The sequence below is a fragment of the Mytilus californianus genome, unplaced genomic scaffold, assembly GCF_021869535.1.
Source record: "Mytilus californianus isolate M0D057914Y unplaced genomic scaffold, xbMytCali1.0.p SCAF_15, whole genome shotgun sequence".
In the NCBI taxonomy this organism is placed as follows: domain Eukaryota; kingdom Metazoa; phylum Mollusca; class Bivalvia; order Mytilida; family Mytilidae; genus Mytilus; species Mytilus californianus.
Window position 1 is genome coordinate 29,069,578 of NW_026262637.1, and position 25,999 is coordinate 29,095,576.

The 25,999-nt window shown below is 32.4% G+C and overlaps 2 protein-coding genes across 12 annotated transcripts in view; one reads left to right on the forward strand and one right to left on the reverse strand.

Moving 5' to 3' along the window:
* Positions 1 to 3,696: 3,696 nt before the first annotated feature.
* Positions 3,697 to 19,320, forward strand: LOC127725830 (uncharacterized). The gene is made up of 3 exons (XM_052233141.1): positions 3,697 to 3,813; positions 10,821 to 10,897; positions 14,257 to 19,320. Exons 2-3 carry the CDS (start codon positions 10,894 to 10,896, stop codon positions 16,545 to 16,547), a joined length of 2,295 nt encoding a protein of 764 aa, XP_052089101.1. The 5' UTR covers positions 3,697 to 3,813; positions 10,821 to 10,893; the 3' UTR covers positions 16,548 to 19,320.
* Positions 19,321 to 20,396: 1,076 nt separating this feature from the next.
* Positions 20,397 to 25,999, reverse strand: part of LOC127725826 (anoctamin-4-like) — an 89,051-nt gene continuing 83,448 nt past the window's right edge. For all 11 annotated transcript variants that reach the window (XM_052233131.1, XM_052233130.1, XM_052233136.1 and 8 more), the window contains 2 exons: positions 24,345 to 24,447; positions 20,397 to 23,849 (listed from right to left, as the gene is read on the reverse strand). In XM_052233131.1, the coding sequence (XP_052089091.1) occupies positions 23,652 to 23,849; positions 24,345 to 24,447 (301 nt within the window). In that variant the 3' untranslated portion in view covers positions 20,397 to 23,651. The remainder of the gene's footprint in view (positions 23,850 to 24,344; positions 24,448 to 25,999) is intronic.

Below are 25,999 nucleotides of genomic sequence, written 5' to 3' on the forward strand. Positions count from 1 at the left end.
TGTAACTACAAACAGTCCTAACGACAGCAGTAGTATCTTCTTGTATAAAGCAAGAATAAACATAAGAAATAAATGATCAGTTGGCGTTATACATGTATATGTAGAATATATAATTATTCAGAATATGTATAAGAGAGGTTAACAGCCTGTCGTTGACATTATATACATAAATCAGAAGATGTGATGTGATTGCCTATGGGAAAGCTACCTTCATGTTTAACTTTGAAACAAATTCTTACATTTTCAAAGAGTATGTCAGATGATAAATACTAGAGTCTACATTTCAAAAAATGCACTATATCAATTATATTGCTAATCACAAGAAATGATCACCTTAAACGAATTTGCGAGTTAAGTAATGAAACAAATTCATTTTACACACCGTTTAAAACTCACGTGTAAAGGACAGGACTTACATTGCAGTTCTTTGTTTTAGAGATACGACTAGGCCTGCAGGATGCAGTAAATGCCCACACCTCAAATGAAATTCAAGACAACCCCTAGTAACGGATTGAGCTGAATATATTTTCATTTCATTTCCATTGAAGAACACATATGCAGGAAAATATCGACATAGAGTAACTCAGGCAAAAAAATCCAACGAATACTGTTATAAATTACCCACAATCTCAAAGCAAAATGCAGAAACACTACTTATATTTATCATGAAAACTAGGAGGCACATCAAGATATAAGTTGCATCAACCGGAAAGACATACTGTGTGAATAGGAAAAATAAATCGGATGGACTGCATAGCAATGTGAATGAATAGACTGGCGGAAAGAGTGTTACTTTTTTAAGTAAAAAGTAACAAGTTTTAACAGTAGCAAATTTTACAGCATTGGTTTTCTTTTACAATTTGTTTAGTACAGAATATTTAAAGGATAGGATTATTAACAAGATTCATTTACAGAACAAGAACGCGCGTCTGGCGTACAAAATGTTAATCCTAGTATTTATGATGAGTTATTTTATCTTTAATCATTTTGAACAGATCACACATGTTAGTATTCTTCCGTCTATGAAGGGTGGACAAGGCATTGCTTCATTACATTTGGAATGCACAGGATTTAGATTTGTTTTTTCCGACCAGCTCGTAGCTTTCTTTAGTAGCTCGGGAACTTCATCAATGCAGACATATTCGGATCCCGATTTGAATGTAGGATTTCCACCAAAAAGATACCCATTGTATTCTCTTTTCCAGTCACCTATACATTTTTTTCGTCCCGAAATCATGATAACGGACGTTTTAACTCTAGCCCTACATACTGTACATGGGATACCATATATCGTTTATTTTGAATGATCAAGAGCGGTATTAGGAATATTCATGCGATGTATACTGTATATGGTTCCACCAAGCCAGGGATGATTATCAACTTTCTTGTTGTTAATGCCATACTGGGGCTCTGTTGGTACACATAACATGTTCACTTAGGAGCCAATGTCAGTATGAGACGAACTACCAACAAAACCTATATAGAAATAATATATGTATGTAAAAAATATTTACACTAGAACCCTCTTAGGCAGTACTTCCCATTGGTTATTGCCTGTCACAATTATTTTGAAACTGTTTTACATTTGTAACGTTTTAAATTTGTAAAAAATGGAACTTTTATAGCTTACTTAACGGTATGGATTTTTTGTAAATAACTGGTATTGTGGAAAGATGCGTTTTTGGCAATCATTCATATAATATCAACTTATTTCTACATTGAGAAAAAAGTCATCACACATGTCTTCTTCTGCCACACAATGATTAGAGCACTCAGGAAACTATAAAACTGATATATATATATATAGATATAAGAGGATGTGGTATAAGTGTCAATGAGACAACTCTCCATCCAAGTCACAATTTGTAAAACTAAACCATTATAGGTCAAAGTACGGTCTTCAACCGTATAGATATATATATATATGTGTGTGTGTGTGTGTGTGTGAAGTTGCATCAGTCTATATGATACATTCGATATATGACCATTAAATGATATGTTTCCAAATCCCTCAAAAGATATAAAGAATGAACATGCGTAGACTTCAATCTACCAGTATTCACGTGAAGCCAGCGTGGGAGAGACTATTCATAAACTGCGTTGACATTGAACGCCTTCGTGTAAAATGTAAAACCGTTCAGTCTATCTTCTTCATAATTCTGTTGGAGGAGTAGTATGATTTATTTCTGTTGAAAATTCTTTTGGAAGTATTGAATACACGATGTACTTTCGATAATCATCTTGTCTCCGTTTACAGCTTTCTTTCTCTTTTCACTTCAGTACCACTCACATATAGCTACATTTCTATTTGATAAGTTAGTCTTTCGATAAATCTTGATGTTAACTAATTTGTTGTAGTCGTACCATTCTCCTTTTAATAATAAACAACGTACAAGCCAAGTTAATTCAACTTGTCCAACTAAACGTGCTCTAAATAAATCCAGAGTACGAGTTATCTGTTTTACTAAGTATGTCTTGATATCAGAGATGCTCAAATATTCTTCATTGCATTGCTTTATAACACAGATTATAGATAACATAAAATGGTCAAAACCTTTTATCAAATCTATCACAGATACATGATTTTCTTGTGGAAGTTTATATAGGAAATATCCCTCAGACTTTTATTGTTTTGATTTAAAAAGTAAAATAACAAAAATACCGAACTCCAAGGAAATTCAAAACGGAAAGTCCGTTATCAAATGGCAAAATCAAAAACGCATACACATCAAAAGAATGGCAAACAACTGTCTTGTTCCTGACTTGGTTCAGGCCTCATGTAGAAAATCGTGGATTAAACCTGGTGTAAAATCTAGCTTAACCTCTCACTTGAATAGATTTATCAATAATGATTATAGTTTTTGTTATATAATCACTGCTTCTCGTAATCCCTTTCTTCATTCACTTTTTTAATTGACAGCAATCGGCAAATATTTATTTGGATTGCTGTAGGACTGTTAGTACCCGAGGTTATCAACAGTTTAGTAGCCAATACTTCGGTAATGGCATGAAAATACGGATAGAATGTTACAAAAATTCCTCTTACAAAAATTGGAAGTTATGTAAGCGAAGGACTATATCTCCCTCATGCAAAGCTGCGATTCCTTGCACGACTTTGACTATACTTTTATATATCTCTTCAATTTTTTAATTAGGGTTTGATTGTCAAATATTGTGGTCTTGAACATCACTGAAGTGACGTTTGTGTCGAAATAAGTATCTGGCGCGGAACTATTGGTACCTTTAACGTTATTGAAACAAGGCTAAAATGTTTCATTTAACTAGTCCCTTTAAAAATCTGAATAAATAAAACGACGCATTGAGCAAGACAGCGTCTTTTTCACGACTTCTTCTGTTTATTACATTGCTATGTGTATAGAAAAAAGTAAAATAACAAAAATAGCGAACTCCGAGGAAAATTCTAAACGAAAGTCCCCAAGCAAATGGCAAAATCTAAAGCTCAAACACATCAAACGAATGGATGACAACTGTCATATTCCTGACTTGGTACAATGATATAATTTTCAATGGATAATGATTCAAGACCATAAATGTTAATGCATGCATTCAACTAATAGACTATTTATAGATGAAATTCGTCTGCTCAGATAGATTGTGAATTGATTGAACTATCATTGAAGCATGTCGATTTGTTGTTATTTTCCATTTGAATATCATGTCAGGTAATGTGTGCAAAAAATTGCAGTAATATTTATATTAAGAAGGATTTCGTAAGCACGAAGAGAGAATTTAGCTGATCTTAATGTACTACTAGGCAGAAGTGTCATCGCCGGAGTGTCATCGCCGGAAAAAGTAAGAATTGGAAACATTTAATATTTTAAATTGAAAATACAATCAATACTTTCTTTTACACAGAAGTGTTATCAATAATCACTAGTAAAAGCCAGTTTGGACATGTCCTGATATTCAGTGATTTTTCCGTATGGACATGTCGTGATATTCAGTGATTTTTCCCGTAAAGTTTGCATTTGTACCATGTGTACGTATATCCTTTTTCATTAACATATACGCGAATCTTCCCTTTTTAAACCCCAATGTCAGCCCTTTTCTTTTGTTATACCATGCACAGCGTCATTTTTACGGAGATGTTGTTTACCATGCCCGGAAATTTAGAAACGATCCTGGTAAACCTTTTAAATAAACTTATCATAAAGGTTACCAATTCAACACTGTAATTGGATCTTTGAATATTGTTTATTGATATTAATGTTGAGTTTGTTATCAGTAAATTATAAGCAAACTAAATATTATTGTTATATACATATGCTATTCATGGCTCTGCAATCTGTCGATACCTGTATCTTGGCAGTGCACAAGGTCATGTTTTTCTCTGATTGTTTATGACGTCTTTACACTAAATTCGTTGGATGTTGGATGTGTACTGATTGATAATTTAGTCTTAGATGCATGATTTGTTTTATTAGTTGTTATTGGCTTTGAACTAGCAGATCTGTACCTAGTGTCTTTTTGTCGTTGGGATGTACAAGTACCCGGCCACGTCCACTCTGTATTTTTGTTAGATGTATTTCTTTTTGTATCCATCTGATGAGTAAAGCCTTTTATAATTGATTTTTATAGTTTGTTCTTATGTTGTACTGGTACACCAGTGTCCCAGGTTAGGGGAGGGTTGGGCGGCCGATAACATGTTTAACCCCGCCCCATTCTAAATGTGCCTGTCCCAAGTCAGTAGTCTTTAATTTAGTGGTTGTTTTTTGTTTCTGTATTTCATATAGATTATTCGTTTATTGTTTTGTGTAGTTTGTTCTTGTGTTGTGCTGTTGACCACTGTATAAGGTTAGAGTGAGGGTTGGGCGCCAGCCAAACATGTTTAACCTCGCCACCTTCTGTATGTGCCTGTTCCAAGTCAGGAGCCTTTAATTTGGATGTCGTTTGCTGTTGTGTTACATATTTGTTTTTCGTTCATTATTTTGTACATAAATTAGACCGTTAGTTTTCTCGTCGGAATTGTTTTACATTTGCCATTTCGGGGCTTTTTATAGCTGACTATGCGGTATGGGCTTTGCTTATTGTTAAAGGCCGTACGGTGACCTATGGTTGTTAATTTGTGTGTCATTTGGTCTCTTGTAAAGAGTTGTCTCGTTGGCAATCATACCACATATTTTGTTTTATATATAACTACAGATATTCAGGTCAAAGGGTGATTTTCTACATAAGAAAATGCCTGTACCAAGTCAGGAATATGACAGTTGTTGTCCATTCGTTTGATGTGTTTTTGCTTTTGATTTTGCCATTTAAATAGGGACTTTCCGTTTTGGATTTTCCTCGGAGTTCAGTATTTTTGTAATTTAACTTTTTTTTGAAGAACAAGTTCACAAAGTGTAATAAATGAATTTATGAAAACTTTATTACATGTTTCATATGCTAAGAAAGTAATTATTTGAAAAAAAAATCAATATTCAATATAAGTAAAAGTAACTAGTCCCCTTTAAAAATCTGAATAGATAAAACGATGCATCGAACAAGACAGTGTCTTCTTCGTGACTTTTTCTTTTTATGACATTGCTTTGTGTATAGAAAAAAGTATAATAACAAAAATACCGAACTTTGAGGAAAATTCGAAACGAAAGTCCCTAATCAAATTCCAAATCAACAGCTCAAACACATCAAACGAATGGATAACAATTGTCATATTCCTGACTTGGTACAGGCATTTTTTATGTAGAAAATGGCGGATTAACCCTGGTCTTATAGCTAGCTAAACCTCACTCTTGTATTACATTCGCATAAAATTCCATTATATTGACAACGATGTGTTCACAAAACAAACAGACATAATAGGTAAAAATGTCAAAAATAGGGGTACATTAGTCAACATTGTGTTATAATCTTAATCACTTCATATGATGTACAAATATGTCAACAAAGAAAAACAAAAAGGCATATAGACAAAGCCCATTAGCAAAAACGAAAGACCGACCTAGTTTTTCGTATATTAATCAATATGTTACTTAGTTGATAGTGAAAAAACTCGCCTGGTACTGCTCATGAATATAGATAGTTGTTATATCTTTCAGTCATAAGCAAATTTAACCACCATATACAATCAGATTGTCTCTCAATATAATGTTTTAAAGATGGTAGACGAATTTTGCTTTTTGTTTTATTTTAGACTTGGCGACTCTGAGTGTTGATTCATTCAAAATTTCAAATTCAATATTCTATTTTAAAAATCATAAAAAGTATCAACAATGCCCAGTTAGCTTCAAACTATTAAAGTATATTTTTTGGAGGAGATCGTTTGTAAAATTAAAAGAGTGTACATAGATTTATTTCGTCTTCAAGCCATTGTTCCACTACTAAACTGTCTATTCAACTTACTAGTACACTTGGTACAATCAAAAACCTGTTAATAAATTGTTCAGATAAGGCCTTTGAAAATAGTAGAGTTAATTACTTTTGGAGTGTCAAAAATTCGTTCGAAGTACTTCATAAATTGCATGCTTATACTGGTGATTTCGAATCTGTTCAAAGTTTTGATTTTTTTAAACTATATACCACTTTGTCTCATAATCGTATAAAGAAAAAAATCACACACCTAATTGAACGGGCATTTAAAACGTCCGAATGCGAATATATACGTTCAAACTCTTTTCAACATAAAAATGGTATCATACGCTATAAATTTATTACTTTGGGATACCCTAAGGCATATTTTGTTAATAGCGAACAAAAGGGTAAACATGCTACACAGAGGAACAAATGATCAGTATGCTGGAGTTTCTTATCGACAACATTTTTGTTGACTTTGGTGGTAGACTTTTACAACAAATTGTTGGCATTCCTATGGGAACGAACTGTGCGCCTCTCCTTGCCGACCTCTTCTTATTTTCATATGGATCGGAGTTCCTTCAGACACTTGTCAAAAACAAGAAGATCAAAAAAGCCAGATTATTTAATTTCACTTTCAGATATATTGATGATGTTCTTTCCATTAACGATCCGAACTTTTCTGATTAGGTTCCATTAATATATCCCCCAGAACTAAAAATTAAAAAACAACAGACACGGCTTCCTCCCAGCTTCATTTTTAGACTTATCCCTGGAATTTGACATACACAGTCATCTCAGTACCAGAATCTATGACAAACGAGACGATTTTAATTTTAAAATTATATCAATTTTCCCCACCTTAGTAGCAATATACCAACTTCACCTGATTATGGGATATACGTTTCCCAACTTATTCGGTATGCAAGAGCTTGCAGCTCCTACTCAGACTTTGTAAAACGTCATCAGTGTCTGAGCAGAAAGTTGATGAACCAGGGGTATGTCAAAGAACGTCTCGTGCTTTTTTTAAAAAGTTCATCGGAAGGTACCAAGACCTTGTTGATAAATATTCCGTATCCACTTCACAAATAATACATGATGGTCTTGAAGTATAGATTCTGCGTACTGACTCTGTTTATCATCTTATTATTAATATTACTTTTACTGTTTGGTCTGATTTTGGTGATATACATTTGACGTGGCTCTGTACTTATGCATCCCGTCAATGTGTTGTTTGTATTATTTTTCATTTTTACTCGTGTGCTTTGTCCGTCTGACCTTTTATGTTTCTTTGATACATATGACGTGTCTCTGTACTTTAAACATCCCGCCATTGTGTTATTGCTCTATTATAATTTTTGTATACTTTGAACGACAAAATTATTTTATATCTCTACCTGTGTGACGTTTACATTCTGACGTCAAACACGCGATTCTATGTCAGAGTTAATGTTAGAATTACGATTCGGTCCCAGAGCTAGAAATCCCTCGATCCTTTATGGGTTGATTTGGCATACATGAATAAAATACCAAAAAAAGTAAGCAATGAACGAGGTTGTTAAATGTAAAATATGCTTTTTTGTAATTCTTTGTTAAATATTTGTTCGTTTTTGTTGTGATTAAGATTGTGACACGGTGTTGTCTGCGGTACTCTTACTTTACATTTTTACCTATTATGTCTGTTTGTTTTATTCACGCATCGTTGTCAATATAATGGAATTTGATGCGACTGTCATACAAGTGAGAGGTTTAGCGCTATAAAAGCAGGTTCAATCCACCATTTTCTACATAAGAAAATGCCTGTACCAAGTCAGGAGTATGACAGTTGTTGTCCATTCGTTTGATGTGTTTGTGCTTTTGATTTTGCCATTTGATTAGGGACTTTCCGTTTTGGATTTTCCTCGGAGTTCAGTATTTTTGTGATTTAGCTTTTTAGGTCATTTTCAAGTAACAACAAACAAAAGAACTATGTCAGTTGGACTGCTTTAATACAATAAATAACACTGCCCTTGAATTTTTACTAGATAAAATTTTTGTTCGCTATAGAGATTCCATATATCGTCAAGTTATCGGAATTTCAATGGGGACTAACTGTGCACCACTTATTGCTAAGTTGTTTCTGTATTGTTATGAGTTACAATTTATGATTTAAATCAGCAAAGACCCATCGAATAAACATCTGATACATAAACTAAATAACACTTTAAGATATTTGGATGATATACCGTATTGGCTTTCAATAATGACGACTTTAGTATATACACTAAAGAGATTTATCCTGCTGAACTGACTTCAAAATTAAATTAATACTAACAATGAACACTGCCCTTTCATTGATCTTGATATCTATATCTTAACCGGGAAGCTTAATACCAAAATTTATGATAAAAGAGATGATTTTTCATTTCCTATTGTAATTATCTATTTTTAAATGGTGACGTTCCCTTGTCACCATCTTATTATGTTTATATAACTCCACTTGTTCGATTCGCTCGTGTTGTATGTAACAACGTGTTTGATTTTAACGAAAGAAATCTCTGTATTACTAAAAATTTATTACATGCACCCGGGTTTTCGATATCACAAACTAGTCAAAACATTTACTAAATTGTATCATCGGTACAAGGACATCATTCTTAAATGTAGTTCAACATGCAGACATCTTATACGTTCAGGTATTTCACATCCAATCTTTTATGGTAACATTCTATACAAAACACTAAAAATGAACAGCATTCACCTCAAAAGCTAACCAAACCTTTAAATAAAGGCAACAGTAGTATACCGCTGTTCGAAATTCATAAATCGGTTTGAGAAAAAACAAATCCGGGTTACAAACTAAAACTGACGACACAACAGAAACACAACATTATAATGTAACACACACAGAAACGAACTATAATATAACAGTGGCCATTTTCCTGACTTGGTACAGGACATTTTAAGAAAAAAATGGTGGGTTGAACCTGGTTTTGTGGCTATCCAAACCTCCCGCTTTTATGGCAATGTTAAATATAACATTAAAATGACAACATTACATGACAGGACTACAATACAAATAAATGGGAGAACATATAGGACAGAGAAACATACGAAAAATAGCTAACAAAAGGTACCAGGTTTAAAATTTAAGACGCGCGTTTCGTCCACACAAGACTAACCAGTGACGCTCAGATAAAAAAAAAGTTCGATACCAAAACAAGTACAAAGTTGAAGAGCATTGAGGACCAAAAGTTCCAAAAAATTGTGCCAAATACGGCTAAGGTTATATGTCTGGGATAAGAAAATCCTTAGTATTTAGAATAATTCATACTTTTGCAAACAGTAAATTTATACAAATGACTATATAATGGATAAACATGATAACACCGAAGTGGTGACTAACTACAGAATAAAATCGGATACATAAAACAATATAAACATAAGAATTCACAGCCGAGTTAGCCAAAGAGATCAACGCAAAAAAAGGGGTACGTCACATTTGAATTTCTGAAATTTCCCCAAAATAGGATAGAATTAGGATAGAATTCAAGATTTGGTTTAAAATACTCATATAACATTTATTAATAACAATGAAAATTACAATACTAATTAATATAAAATGTGGTAGTAAACAGACTTATTCAAATTGTGACCTGGATGGAGAGTTGACTCATTGGCACTCATACCACATCTTCTTATATCTAATTTTTCAGAAGGATATAGTTACGATACTGTTGTCAGGTCATTAGAGATGGCATATTTTGGTATTAATATTGATTTTTCATAGGGTCTTTGCATCGAAAATAACCACATTTATTCTAAAAGCAGTTGTTGGCATGATACGGGTTATGTTCTTCTCATATATTTTACGATGGTACGATACTAAACCCATAATGGGAGGGACTGTGCTTGATTTTCATATGATGAAGACACAATCTTTCAATCAGTTTAATTGGGGTCTGGAGATGGCATGTCAATAACTGCTAGTAGTCCTTTGTTGATTTATGTATGATTTTCATTTTGCTTAGTTTCTTTTGTTACCTTTTCTGACATCGGACTCGGACTTCTTTTAAGATGAGTTTTACTGTGCGTATTTCTGTGTGTTTGTTTATTCTACATTGACTAGAGGTATAGGGGGAAGGTTGAGATCTCACAAAACATGTTTAACCCCGCTGCATTATTGCGCCTATCCTAAGTCAGGAGCCTCTAGCCTTTGTTAATCTTGTATGTTTTTTTTAATATTTTAGTTCATTTATATGTTTTGGAGTTTAGTGTGGCGTCCATTTTCAATGAAATAGTACACAATTTTGTTTAGGGGCTAGCTGAAGCCACCTCTGGGTGCGGGATTTTCTCGCCATGTCGAAGACCTATTGGTGACCTTCTGTTGTTTTCTGCTTTGGTCGGGTTATTGTCTCTTTGACACATCCCCCATTTTCATTCTCAATTTCATTTATAGTTATGTAATTGACAATAGCAATCAATGAAAAGCAAAATCTAAAATATTAATTCGTTGTTTTATGTCTTTACAGTCATATTTACAAGAGATATTTTTCTTTTGATAAAGACCAGAGACAGTCACAGCAAAAGGACACAATAATATTCATGGGTAAGTATAGAAGAAGAAACAAATGAATTATAAACCTAAAAATTATGGATTATTAGTATATATTGTTAATAGAAATTTTTAAATAACTTGGTTATTGTGACTTTTTCATAATAGATCTATCGTTTTGTTCGACATGTTAAGTTATAGAGGTCTCTCATCTTCGTATCTTACGTTGGTGTTATTTAACTAGGAAAGTCAGCTTCAGAGTTTTCTCTGGTGAATTTACGAAACGTTACGTGTCTGTTTGGTTCAGATTTACTGCAGGAGCTCTAAATCATCGATCCGAGCGTCAGTGATGAGTCGTTTTGAGACGAAACGCGCGTCTGTCGTACATATTTTTAGTCTTGATCTATGATAAGTTTACTTTCATGAAAAACAACCTCAATTCAATAAAGAAAAACACATTTCATTGAACTAGTTGTCTCTGTGTTGTCATGAATTATTATTGATATTGTCATAATTATAAATTAACTGTTAACAAAACTTTGAATTTTCGATGTATCAAGGATTTTCTTCCCAAGGAATAGATTATCTTTTTTTCATGTATTTTGCAAATCCTTTCGAAAATTTGGATCCTTAATGATCTAATCTTTCGTACTTTATTTGGACTTTTTTTTTTATTTTTCTGAATCGAGCGTCACGGGTGAGAATTTTTTAAGACGAAACGCGCGTCTGGCGTACAAAATGTTAAGCCTGCTATTTATGGTGAGTTTACCTATTTATTTATATTTCTACTGTGTGCATATTAATTTTAATAAAAATTGAAAATATTTTTTTTTTAAATATGATTTAGAAATATAAAGTAATGTGAATACCTTATATTTAGAAAATTGAGATTACTTTATATACTTATAGCTATTTCGCTGTATTCGGATAGTAAGAATACTGAAAACGAATTACTTTACTTTCTTATTTATTTTTATTCTTATGTATGCAGGTTTAAATTGTCAAGGATGATATATACATATAATGGAAAAACTAATTTTGATAACTAGAATATATAGTATTATTAGATTGAACTTATACTTATCATTAGAAATAATGAACAGGACAAGTTTTTAATGAGTTGCGAAAGGCGAGGATATTCAAACAAATAAGTCGAAAATAGACTAACAAGGCCATGATAATAAACGAATAACGACTAAAAGCGAAACAACAGTCCACAAAAAAACAACATAGAAAACTAAAGACTGAACAACACGAACAAAACCAAAAACAGGGGATATCTCAGGTGCTCCTGATGCGTAAGCAGATCCTGCTCTACATGTGAAACCTGCCGTGTTGCTCCTCTTAAATATATTGGTAAAGTGATTAGGCAACACGCAATAGCGGATTGGTAATTGATTCTTATCTAACCATAAGACATCACCAAATTCATAAACAATCCGTCAAATACATTTTCTTATTTTGAAACTTAACAGAATATGACATTTTGAAATTGAAGCATTTTTTTCATGACAAAGGATAGACAATATAAAAATAAGGACATGTGGTATGATTGCCAGTGTAAGCAATTATAGGCAACCGTACAGCCTTGAACAATGAGAAATCCCAATATCATATAGTCGCTAAAAAAGACACCGACATGAAACAATTCAGTTGAAAAAACAAACGGCCTAATTTACAACAAATCAATTTACGAAAAACAAATATGACAGACTTAAACCAACGACAACCACAGAACTACAGGCTCCTCATAAACACACAGAAAGAAGCGGTGTTAAACTGGTTTGCTGAGAACAAAAGAACAACAAACCCCTTTTAAACAATACGGGCAAAAATCAAGTGCTTCGGAATGGTTAGCAGATCCTGCTGCACATAAGGCACCCGTCGTGTTGTTAATTTACGTACAAACCCGGTGATAAGTCTAATTCGGTAGGTCACATTCGATGAAAAGTGGACGGAATTATTGTTACAACCATAGGAACATATCCGTCGTCATCAGTGAAACAGATATTGCATATATTACAAACTTAATCCCAATGTTATATACTAATTTTAGAAATTTACCTGTGACGTCACTTTTTGTGGCGTTGATACATTCGTGTGGTTTACATGTCGTAATATACTATGATATTATTTATTTATGTATTTCTCTGTCCTGAGTGTTCTTGCGTTTATTTTTACTGTATTCCTGTCACGTAATGATATCATTTTAGCAGTATTTTTAACATTGCCGTATAAGTGGGAGGTTTTGCTAGCCATAAAACTAGGTTCAACCCACCATGTTTTTCTTAAAATGTCCTGTACCAAGTCAGGAATATGGCTGTTGTTATCAAATAGTCTTTTTATGACTATTAAAAAGCGGTATACTACTGTTGCCTTAGTGTATAATGGTTAAACAACAATGTGATTGCGTCCGTAAACTTTTCGAAGTGATGACTTCCACTTCACCACTTGGTTTAAAACCCTACTTGGGAATCATGATAGAAAATGCACGCTCTGAAATACCGTATAATCTGGCAGATATATTCTCCTTATGCTGATGCTGCTGTAATGTATAGACATAGAAGGTTCAAATAAGGCAGCTGAATTCATTTCTTTAGTTGCTATATCTGTTCTCAACTGACCATCGTTTTCAATTTCTAGATGTAAGTCAAATTATCAAATGAAAGTAAGTTCAATCTACGCACTTACTCGTCAAATCTACTAAGATTTGTTTTTCTATGATGTGCAGTACATATCCTTACACTGAGTTAAATCCTCTTGCTGCCGGTAGTTTTTTAAAAATTGCATTTCGTGTTCCAGATAATACGATAGCTCGACGTCTGTGACGTCAAAAGCCAAACAATGACGTCATCCGATAGATGACGTCACGCCCTAATGACCGTTACATTTGGGACCCATTGTAGAAAAATATCACTCTATTTAATCTTCGGTCCTTAATTTGAAAGAGATACAGCAATGATTAGAAGCTTGCATAAAATAACCCGTGGACAAATGTGTCACTCCGGCACTTATACATCATTGACTTACACATTTTGGCTTTGAGCGCTCCTGATGAAGGTAAACCTAGAAAAGCGCTTCAGACGCATGAAATTTATAAACTCTTATTTTTATAATTTATCAATAACAAGATTAAAGAAAGATGAATGAGAAATATCATTCAACTGAAATCTAGCCACGACAGGATCCGGAACACAATTCAAATCTGGAATTAATGATTTAATATAAATACATTAATGTAGAAATGCATGTTTGGTGAACAAAATAGTACCGATTAATATTTCTACCAATACCAGTGTACCAATAGTAATTGTTATACAACTTCAAGAGTTCTGTTCAAATTAAATACTGTTCTGTTAATTTTAGGGTCGTTTGTGGTTCTCATATACAATTGTATTTCTTCTTCTTTGTAGAGTATTCTGTTGATGATTCTGTTAAAACAAAATCTCTTCTGCTGAAAAGTATCTTAGATGCTGCTGGATTTTCACCAACCGAAATAAAGTTTAATAAGAATCGCCATGATTTTCATGATTTTGTAAGCAAGCAACTATGTGATGTTGAAGATACCATATATGTGGGCAGTAAGGCAGAAGGTATAGCTGGTGGGTTTTATCACTCAGGGGAGCAAAGTGATTTAGATGTAATATTACCATTTTTTCCAGAACTAAAAGTATATGACAATGATTTCTTGGAAAATTTATCTAAAGAATTAAAAGAGCATGCCATTTGTTCTGCATTACATGACAGGGAATTTCCAGGTTATATGCATATTATGTTGCTTCCAGGTGTCAATCTGTATATTGATAACGAAGAAATTGAATTAAAAACATTTTTTCTGCCAAATGAATGTGCGTATAAAGTTGTCCGACAACACCTTGCAGAAGATCTTAATATTACAAGAGACATTACCAATAAGTTTGAACCAAATGGACCTGCTTTAACAGAAATATGCTGGGACAATGTTCTCTCCTCCCAAACACTCGTCAGCGATAATGTGACCTGTCTTAGGTATGATTACTGGCCATCTTGTGCAAACGCTTGGATTAATCGTTCTAAAGACACTGATTGGCCTCCAAAACAAATTATAGAACAGGTCAAAGCTGAAAAATGCTTGTTAGCCCCAGTTGGTCATTTTGATAGCAGTAACAAGACCATTCAGTGGCGTTTATCTATGAGAGGTGAGAACGTTTTGTTTGAAGATCTTAACAATGTCCAAATATACTGTTACATAATGTTAAAAATAGTAATGAAGGATCACATAAGGCCATTGTATCAAAGTGATAATCAAAAGGACATTTTGTCTTCCTATTGCTTGAAAAATTTAATATTTTGGTGTGCTGAAAAAGAAAACTTAAATTGGAGTCCTTCAAACTTGATTGGTTGCTTGCAGAGTTGTATACAGAAACTTATCAAATTTCTAAGGGAACGATATATGCCACATTACATTATCGAAGAAAGAAATTTGTTTAATTCAAAATTAACGCCTATTCTTTCTACATCTTTACAAGTTGAACTACATAATTTTAAAAACAATATCATGAATATTTTGTATCTGAAAAGCTTTGAAACATTGCAAGGATGTTCAAGGAACTTTTGTCCAGAATTGTTGGAGAAAGTTACAGAAAAATCAATAATACTTCAATGTTGGTATGACAAAATCAGCAGATTATATTTTGATTTTACAGCGTATCAGTACTTTTGGTTAAAATATGACCGGTATCCATCACTTGAAAGCATACAAAAATACAAAGATGTCTTGAATAAGATAGAAAAGTACAAACGAAAAACCGTATTTAAGAGTGAATATACAGTTATAGTCAGTAGTATCATTGGTTTGTTATCCTATTCTTTGTATAGGCAAATCCCGCTACAAAAATATATTTTAGATGAAGCGATCAAATACCTCGATCTCACGAGAACGTCTCCAAGGTCATGTATACTTTTGCGCTTAGCCTCATTTTTCTTTATGGAACGTAAGTTTGAAAGTGCTATTGAAGTATGCTCAGATATACCGAGACAGATAATTGATGTAACTCCACCAAAACGTTTATGGGACAAAGTATATAAAAGTTACAACCATTTGCTAATGTTGTTACTATCTATGAAAACTGAGCCTTTAAGGAAACTAAAAGAAGCGATTTTAGACGCGTGCTATTCCATAGATATACAGAACGGATTACCATTGGAGTACTACTATATTTTAAGTGAATTTAAGAACGGCATGTTTATTAAACCCCATTTTAGGGTTACATATATGACGGCGGAAATGTGGGCTGTTCCAGATGTTCTAAAATATGAACTTTTATCAGTTCCTGAAAAATTGAAGACATTTTATGATGACAAATGTCCATATCCTAACTACGATGATGTTCCAGCAATACGCATACATCCTCTTCTAAATTGTTACCTATTACAGTATCTCTGTTACGAGGCAATAGGAAGAAGAAAATTATGCCATGAAGTTCTGACAAAACTCAATTATTTGACGGCAAAGGAAGCAACTGTTGACGAAAACAGTGTTTTGTTTTACAACGTTGTGGCTTACTGCAACAAAAAATCAGGTTACTATAGAAAAGCAACGAAATACATACTGCGTTCACTGAAAACAAAACCATCACGTCGCAATGCTGCATTTGGATATTTAAAATCTATGATAAATCAATCATTGACCTTGGTTAGGGAATGGAACAGTAGTCCTAACTGATACATTTAAGCATCAGACTTACATGGTATCGCATATATGAAAGTTGTGTTGTCCAATCGAACGCACTGTGTGCGCATGACTTAGAAATACTGAAAGACACACTTTTATTCCTTGACTTATTTTCTCCTCCTGTTCTAATCTACGGAAAATGGCATGATTTCTCTGTTCACAACAAAACAACATAAAGCATAACACTTTGAACGTGGGTTTACTACTGAAACGTTAGTTTAACAAAAACATACATACTTCACCGTAAACGAACTAAGTTATGAACCCTGTCAGTGCAGATCGTTTGTCATGACTTAATATTTTGCTGCTTTATGCACTTTATGATTATAACACACTGTTGACTGCTGTACTCCAATTTTTGACATTTTTACTTATTATGTCTCTTTTTCTCACACATTGTTGTTAATGTAATGGAACTTTATGCGACTGTCATACAAGTGACAGGTTTAGCTAGCTATAAAGCCACGTTTAATCCACGATTTTCGACATAAGGAAATGCCTGTACCAAATCAGAAATATGATTGTTGTTTTGCATTCGTTTGATGAGTTTGAGTTTTTGATTTTGCCATTTGTTAAGGGACTTTCCGTTTTAAATTTTTGAGGAGTTCGGTATTTTTGTTATTTCAATTTAAAAAAAAAATTTTATATATAAAATTGAGTACCTGTGTGATGACACGGGACGTTTGCGCTGTTTTATAGAACATTTGCACTTTTTTAAGTTGACATTTTCGCTTCATCTACAGAACATTTGCGCTTAATCAACATAACATTTTCGTATTGGGCTTGATGATTTCCCTCCTCATTTACCCACCCTGGAAGAAATTTATATAACCACTTTCTTACTTCACAATGTACAATTTGTATTCCTCAGAGAATCTTTTTGACTGAATATTTCGCCTCTATGCTTGTTTTAATGAAAATGACAACAACAAATACAGATAAATTCCTAATAACAATCATGATTCTATCTTTAAAGTCAACAAGAACTGTAAACGGTATAATAAACACGTTATGCATTTCGTGTGTTTGAAGCTCTTTACTGGATTTACTTTCATCAGGAATGATCAAACAAATACATTTGAAAGCCAGGGATTTACAAATATGTAGACACGTTAGAAGGAACACAGAAGTAATGAAGTTTCCGTTTTTGAATCGATGAATGGTACCCATACAAGTTGGTTTAATCTGCATATTAATTGTTACAACTCATTAAATTTGTTTAGGTTAAAGCTACAAGTGGATTTTAATCTGCGTAATTATTACAACTCATTAAATGTGTATAGGTTAAAGCGCAGATGTTCTGTCAATTCAATACAGGTACGTCAAAATTTAAAGCTCAAATGTCCATAGGATTTGAAGTGCAAATGTCCATTCGTGTTACAGGTAAACATGCGCAAACATCCTGTGCCCGTGATCGTTGTCAATTAGACAACTTTTGAATAAGGCCACGTGACAAATAAGTGAACATTTATACATCTATGTGTTTCTACGTTCTGAACAAACAAATATTCATATTATCAGAAGTCCATAACTAGTAATGGACTCTTGATACTATATATTAGAAAGATGATAAAGGTCCAAGGCAAATCACATGTAAAACATGATCATCACCCCAATAAAGAAAGGGATAGTGACATGAATTTAAAAAATTCATGACAGAAAATGCTACTTTTGTTAAGAAACATCAAAAGAAGAATTGCATTTTTTATCAGACAGTCATGCTCATGTTAATTGTAAACAAACCATTAATCAATGATCTTACAATACATATACTAATTTTCGTTTGTTTCTGCAGTTAATAAATGTTTATTATTAATGACTAATGAGGATATTTATGTTATAAAACTTAAATTAAATATGATATCAGAACTAGCGGAAAATAGTGATTCATTACAAAATTAAATGAAATACAAAATCTGATTTTAGGAATGATGAAGGCGTCTCTCTTTGATGTGTTTCCTTCGTTTTTTGTTTGTTACACGGATTTATTTTTCGCTTAATTGATTTATGACTTTTAAGTTGTTTATTATATTATGAATAATTATATTTTAATTAATAAACTAATCTTCCCTTCAAAATTCACATTGACATGCAAATAAAATTTTCTATACCAATCAATCTACAGAATAATTTCATTAATTTTATATTTGTGAAGAAAATATTTTTGAGAGAAATATGTAGCAGACTATTTAAAGAGAAAATCTAGGTATGAAAAAATAAAAAGAATAATTTCACAATGCAATATCAAAAGATCTTTCTAAGAAAAATTGCTAAGTATTTTTGACAATGAACTTACAAACTGTCTATACTTCCAGTTTACAACAATTTTGATAAGACCAGCTGTAATCTTACTATGTTGTATATTATGCACAATGGTAGTTCTACCTTGTTTAACTTTGCACAATGTATTTCAACTGTTTGCCTCTTGTTTTAATAAATTGTTTTGTAAATAAAATCTAAAATCGACAAATTATTCAACTTGTATCATTCATATCATGTCAATATCAAATAACTGATAAATGAATGATTGGTACCCTCCATCGTGCTTACTTGACCAACACAGATTGTTTCAGTTATCCTACATTTAACCTCGGTAAATTACAGTTTCAGATTATCTTATCCGACACAAAGGTTGAGATTCCAAAGGGTATTTAGCTACTCTTTGGTAACCATGTTGGTCACCTTACAAAAGCATAAAAAAGATAAGCATGCGTTTTTCATTCTATGCTGGAAATGGTCAATTATACAACAGCATCGAAAGTTGCAATAAGAATACCAAGTGAGAAAAATAATTTGGACATTTGTAGATATAGTATCACTATTAAATGCAAAAACTTATCATCAAAGTTACCAGGATTATAATTTTGTACGTCAGACGCACGTTTCGACTACTAAAGACTCATCAGTGATGCTCGAATCAAAAAAAGTAAATAAGCACGAAGTTGAAGAGCATTGAGGACCCAAATTTCTTAAAGGTTTTGCGATGTACAGCAAAGGGATGTTTAAGTACCCGTCCAGGTCAACTCTGTGTTTTGTTAGATGTATTTCTATTTGTATCCATCTGATGAGTTAAGCCTTTTTCAACTGATTTTGATAGTTTGCTCTTATGTTGTACTGTTATAACACTGTTCCAGGTTAGGGGAGGGTTGAGCGCTCACAAACATGTTTAACCCCGCCACATTCTTTATGTGCCTGTCAGGAGCCTGTATTTCAGTGGTTTTCATTGTTTCATGTCTGTCATATTTGTTTTTCGTAAATTGTTTTGTTATATATCAGGCCTAGTTTTCTCAATTGAATTGTTAAATATTTTCCATGGCGGGGCCTTTTATAGTCGACTACATTTTTTGTTTAGGGGCCAGCTGAAGCACATAATAAACTACGCTGGTCATTACCCCTTTGTGGTATAAAACAATATTCGTGGATTTTATGTGAAAGAAGAAAACGAGACACCCAATTTCAACTCTATTCATTTAGTAATATAGATATCTGAAACAAGTCTCTGGTGGGATAAACTTAAGCTGTCAACTTTAAACAAATATTAAAGCAGAAATCCAATTAAGAGCATATTTCACTTAATAAGTTATATATGGAATTGTGAAAAATATTTAACAGCACCACCAATAAATTCCTGGCTGCCACGAGAAAAAAAAATGAGATGTACAAAGAAAGGCAACAACAAACAACACATTGTTCTGATAGCCTGATTTGGTACAGTGACTAAACATTAAGGGGGAAAGAGATAAAACACTAATTTTAGAGTGTTACTATTTGGCAGATTAAAAAGTTACATAAATGTAGAATAAAATGATGGTTGAAAAGAAAGGAAACGGAAATAATATCTTTCAGAAAAATATTTTATTTGATTAAATAAATAACAAAATAGCACATTATATATATCAAGGTCACTTTGATCATTTATGGCCCAATAAATGAAAGATAATCTTTAACTGATTTAAACTGGCAGAATTATTTTTAAGAACTAAAACCTTGATAAAGCATATGTAATTCTAAATTGATGTTTTGTAAGTTCTACCCAAACTATATCTGCAAGTGTTAAGTCTGTTAAAAAATACTTTCTGTTTGATCATACTGTGGTTCTGATATTTTAAACATGAAAGGGGAAAATATAACAGATAATACATAGAACATAAAGTATGAAAATTGTAATAAATAATCAACAACCAAAAACAAGTGCGAAGAAACACATAATTGCACATAACTACTTCATAAAAAAAATAATGTCCAATTTATTTTGTTCAACTGAAAGTCTAATGCTTCTCAGTACTTAAAAAACATAATCAAATGTTAGGATTACAACATAGTGTATCAATGCCATCCAATCTATCTGCACAAATAGTTTTGTTAATTCATTCCAAACAATGCCAAACCTTTTTCTTCTTGCTGAGAGTACAAACATTTGTAGCTGCACCATGAAAAGAATGGTTCAAAAAATAATTTTGTCAGATCACAAGGTTTTATGAATGTGAAGGCATAGAATAAATATTTAGACTAAATCTACTTCAATTATGTCTCTACAAATATACTGTATAAATTATTCCAAAACTAGCTGTGTTAGTATGACACCAATGCCTCCATTAATGACAAGTACAAAATCAGATAACAGAGCTTTCATTGAACAGCTAATGTATAAAAAGAAAACATCTTTTATCCAATGGTGTCCTCTTTTCCCTGAGAAATACCGAGGATCTACCATTGGGCATAGGATTCTGGATACTTATTCCTGACCAAATTTTGTGAAAATATTCAAACACTTGTATAATAAAGTAGATATAATTTGTACAGTACATAATATACGTGTGCAACCAATTAATCCCAAAGTGTACCTAATAAATATGTGTACAAATATCTATACTAAGTTATATTCCACTTTATAGTTTACTAATGAAAATTTAAAAAAAATGGTGTGTATGTGTGTAAGACTATATCCCATATTGTGTAAATAAACAGGTGAAGGTCACAGCATGGCATAAAGTTCATTAAAAGAAAATAACTTCACATCAAACAAAAGCTGAACTTTGAAGATTCCATAAACAGGTGCAGAAGGACCTTTTTCGGGACTTCGGAATAAGGGCTGTAATTTTTGCGGGAATTAGGAATTGACCATTATCTGGACTAGGGAAATAATGATTAATTTTTGGGGATCTGGGAAAGAATGGTTTATTTCTTTGGGAATTCAGGATGACACCCCCTCCTACCGCCCCTCCATAAGGCAATTTGATGATCATAAGGCCATTATTATTAATTCTACAAAATGTTTTATAAATTTATCATCTTCTTACTTTATATAAAATAAGATATTTTGATAATATATTTAAACACTGTACCAGACTGGTATAAGAAAAGTCAATGAATTCAAAAAAATCCGGTTAAAATGAATCTTGTTGAAAACAGAACTTTAGCTGTACTGAAATATAAAAAATTTCAACAAAAATAAATAAACACTGCACATGTTTAACATTACACAATTACATCATACAAGACATATATTTGTAATGAGAAATGTATTTTACACACATGGTTACATTAAATAGATAGACTAGAACACGACAGTATGTACATTAAGATATAGCAAACAACCTTATATATAAACAAACATTATGCACCATCATAGTAAACTATGATATTTTTTCCAAAGCACTATAACATCTTTAAGATGAAAAATATTCTTCTCAATAATATTTAGTTTTTTATTCTGTCATACTACCACTGTATTTTAATATTATCAAACAGGTAAAAAAAAAAATTTTAAAGTATTTTTTCATCTATGTTATAATGTTTAACCAATTCAAATTTTGAAAATTACCTATTTTACTAAGTGGAGAAAGAAAAAATACCCAAAACATTCACATCTGACAAGAATGGACAATCACATCATTCAATAAAAAGTTCTACTATACAGGTATATACATCTAACTACTGAACATCTTATAAACTCACATTTACATTTAAAAAAATTGATAGCAAAACATGTCATTTCAAAGGAACTAGTGTCAAATGGTTTATTTTACAAATTTTAATTTCGTGATTTCTAATGCCAAAGCTGGTGGCAATTTTTGATTTCACGAAAATATCTTTTATTATATCATGATATTTATGAACAATAAATCCTTTGCAAAATTTCCCTGCTTTTCCAGTATAATACAATAAATAAATGACGATGGAAGCAGTAAGAGATATTGAGCTTTATAGAAAAAGATGGCACAAAATGTTAAATGATTATATGAAGAAACAAATTACTGTGTTTATCATTTATATACTTGCCCTGTAAATGTTAAATTTATATTTTTCTATATAAATTATCTTCTTAATAACTAGATGAGGTAAATATTAAATTTATGTTTCGCCTCCTGGATTTTTTCACATAAAATAATTAAGTTGGAGATATTTGATGGCAAAACTGAAAAACACATGGTTCATCATTGAGAAGATATTTTTTCTCTAAAAAAAAAAAAGAAAACTATCAGCACCATGTTCTCACGCTGATTGACTGTTATTTCATAATGTCATAAAAGTATCAATATTTTTTTTTTCCTTGTACAATATATAAAATATAAAAGAATATGTATGTATTTACAAATATAGCTAAATTTACTTAATTCAAAGCAAAGTGGAACTATGTTATGACCCTGTTTACTTGTTTTCATAGTATTTCTGTGATCATTATAAGAAATCATTATTTAACTTAAGTATCAAGCATGTTTTTAACTACTATAATACAATTCTTTCTATGAAAAATTTGTTACATAATTTCCTGACAAATCAATTTTTTACGCAAGGGTTGTATATACTCTATAGCAGCTTATCAATGTGAAATACTATATCAAATATTTTAAGATTTAAAGGCAATTGCAAAATACAGTATGCTCTCAATTTGGCAGGAAACTTATTTTATAATATTACCCATGGAAAATTATGCATTAATAGATTGTTAAAAAATCTATTTTGGTTAGTTTCAATTATTTTAGGAAGATACTATATAACAAAGATCTCAAATGAATATAAAATCCCAATGGTTTTCCTATGGCAAAGAAATACTATATAATAAAGACAACTGATGTAAATTCACAAAATTCATCAGAAAATAGTTCTGTCTGTTACATTTGCACCATTCTCAGACCCTCCTCCACCTCGCATTGGGCTCAACTTGATTGACTCTGCCCGATACAGAGCTTCTTTGGACAGGAAGTTCTCTCTCAACATCTGCATTTTAACCTTATATGGTATATCTGGCACAAGGTACATCACAAGCCATGTTAAAAACACCACCAAATTCTGAAGAAAAAAATAATAATATCCTCATCATAAATTTCCATCACAAAAACTTTTGTAAGACAACATTTGTAAACCTACTCAATATGTGCTTTGAAAAATTTGACAATCTAATTATAACTGCTCCACCCTCTTTTAAGGACATCACTCTTGCCCTATCCTATTGATTGATAAAATACCCATGTGTTCTCATTCTGATATGCTGAAAAATGAATTTGCAATTTAAGTATTATTTTGGCACTGTAGGGGATTAAATGTTGACAGTTAAATAAAAAAAACTGAGTCTGAGTTATCAAGATAGCACAATCATCCAGGATATTGACTTGTATCCCTTTTATTTCTACTCTACATTCAAACTTCACAAAGTTGTTAACCTACCTCAAACACCACACTAAAAGTCAGTCTATCTGCTAAAACTTCCCTAAGTTGTTAACCTACCTTAAACACCACAATAAAAGTCAGTCTAGCTGCTAAAACTTCCATAAATTGTTAACCTACCTCAAACACCACAATAAAAGCCAGTCTAGCTGCTAAAACTTCCCAATAGGCCATGGTAAACTGGTATTCGCCTGGTCCAGCAGGTTCATAAAATCCACGGAACCTAAAAATAGAAATATAAAAATAGAAAGACCCATGATGATGTTTGATTGATATGATTTATTGGTAGCAATGAATCTTAATGTGTAATCCTAAAAAACACATGCAATCATTGAAAGCTGAATCATCTATACAGCAAACAACAAAGCATATCATATTCAAATTATTTGATTATGTTCAAAGAAACATAGTTCTGTAAAATTTTAAATAAATTAACATTCACTCCTGATTGGTAAGTAAATCATACATGGAGGATTGATTGTTGGTGTTTAATGCCACTGTCAACACTATTGATTATATAATGGCGGTCAGTTTTCATTGGTGGAGGATGTGAGAGTGCCTGGAGAGAACCCACAGCCTTCAGCAGAAAAATGACAATCCTAGTCATTTCAGATTGGAGTCAAATGCACCTGCCAAGTGCTGGCTTTGATCTCACGACCTCAATGTTAACAGGCTAGTGATACAGTAGTAGATCTACTTAGACCACTTGGCCACAGAGGCCCCCATATATGGAAGAATGAAAGAATCTCCAATTTGTAAAACTTTTTAATAAAGAAATACTATTTGCTCCTAAGTGCCATGTTTTTTTCCAGAAAAGTAGCAAATAACAAGTTTAAAAGTCTGGTTTGAAAGGGCTGGGGATCCCAACCTTAGACCCTCTATACTTAAGGCAAGAGTGAAACCTTGAGACCAACAAATTAGGGAGTTAACATTTGAATTTTATGGGGGGGGGGGGGATGAAATTTGAAAAAAAGGCAGGACAGGAGTTCTGAGTAAAAAAAAGGCAGGATGAGCAACTTGGCAAAAAAAAGGGCAGGATGACAATTTATGTAAAAAAAAATCAGGATAAACTAATTAAAAAAAAGGCAGGACCGAAAATAGAGTGAAAAATAAAAAGGTAGGACAGAGATTACAACTAAAAAAAAAATGCAGGACAAAATTTTTCATCCTAGCCCCCCCCCCCCCCCCCCCCATAAAAATCAAATGGTAGCTCCCTTAGTATGACTTATTTGATCAGTTTACAGATGACATAACACTATACCTGCATTGTGTCACATTTCCTACAGATGACATAACACCAGGGCTTCCAAAATTTCCTGACGTCAGCCGGACATTTTTCAAAGAAATATTTTTGACGGTCAATGATCAGCTGGATACTTAAATGTAACTGAGAGGATGCATAAATTGATATATGTGTCTAAATAATTAGTAGTGTTATATGCAATAAAATTATTTATAACTGTTTTGTTTTCTTCATTCTAAAAATAAATAAAATATTATCCTCGGTATTGTGTCATTTTTCTGTGTATCGTAATACAGTAACCATCATTGCATCAATCAGCTTCAGTACCTGACTGTTCTCATGTTTTTGTTTCTGTTTATATAATCTATCTTCTCTCTGTGAGTACTTAACACTTTGTAAATTAAGGCCATCTTATTTGAAACTGTTGATGTTGGCTTTAATTGCAGTACAACTTGATCATCAATACACGTGATACTTTTCTTTTTGTGTATTGATTACCTGACCACGTGACTTTTACAACTGATGCGGTATT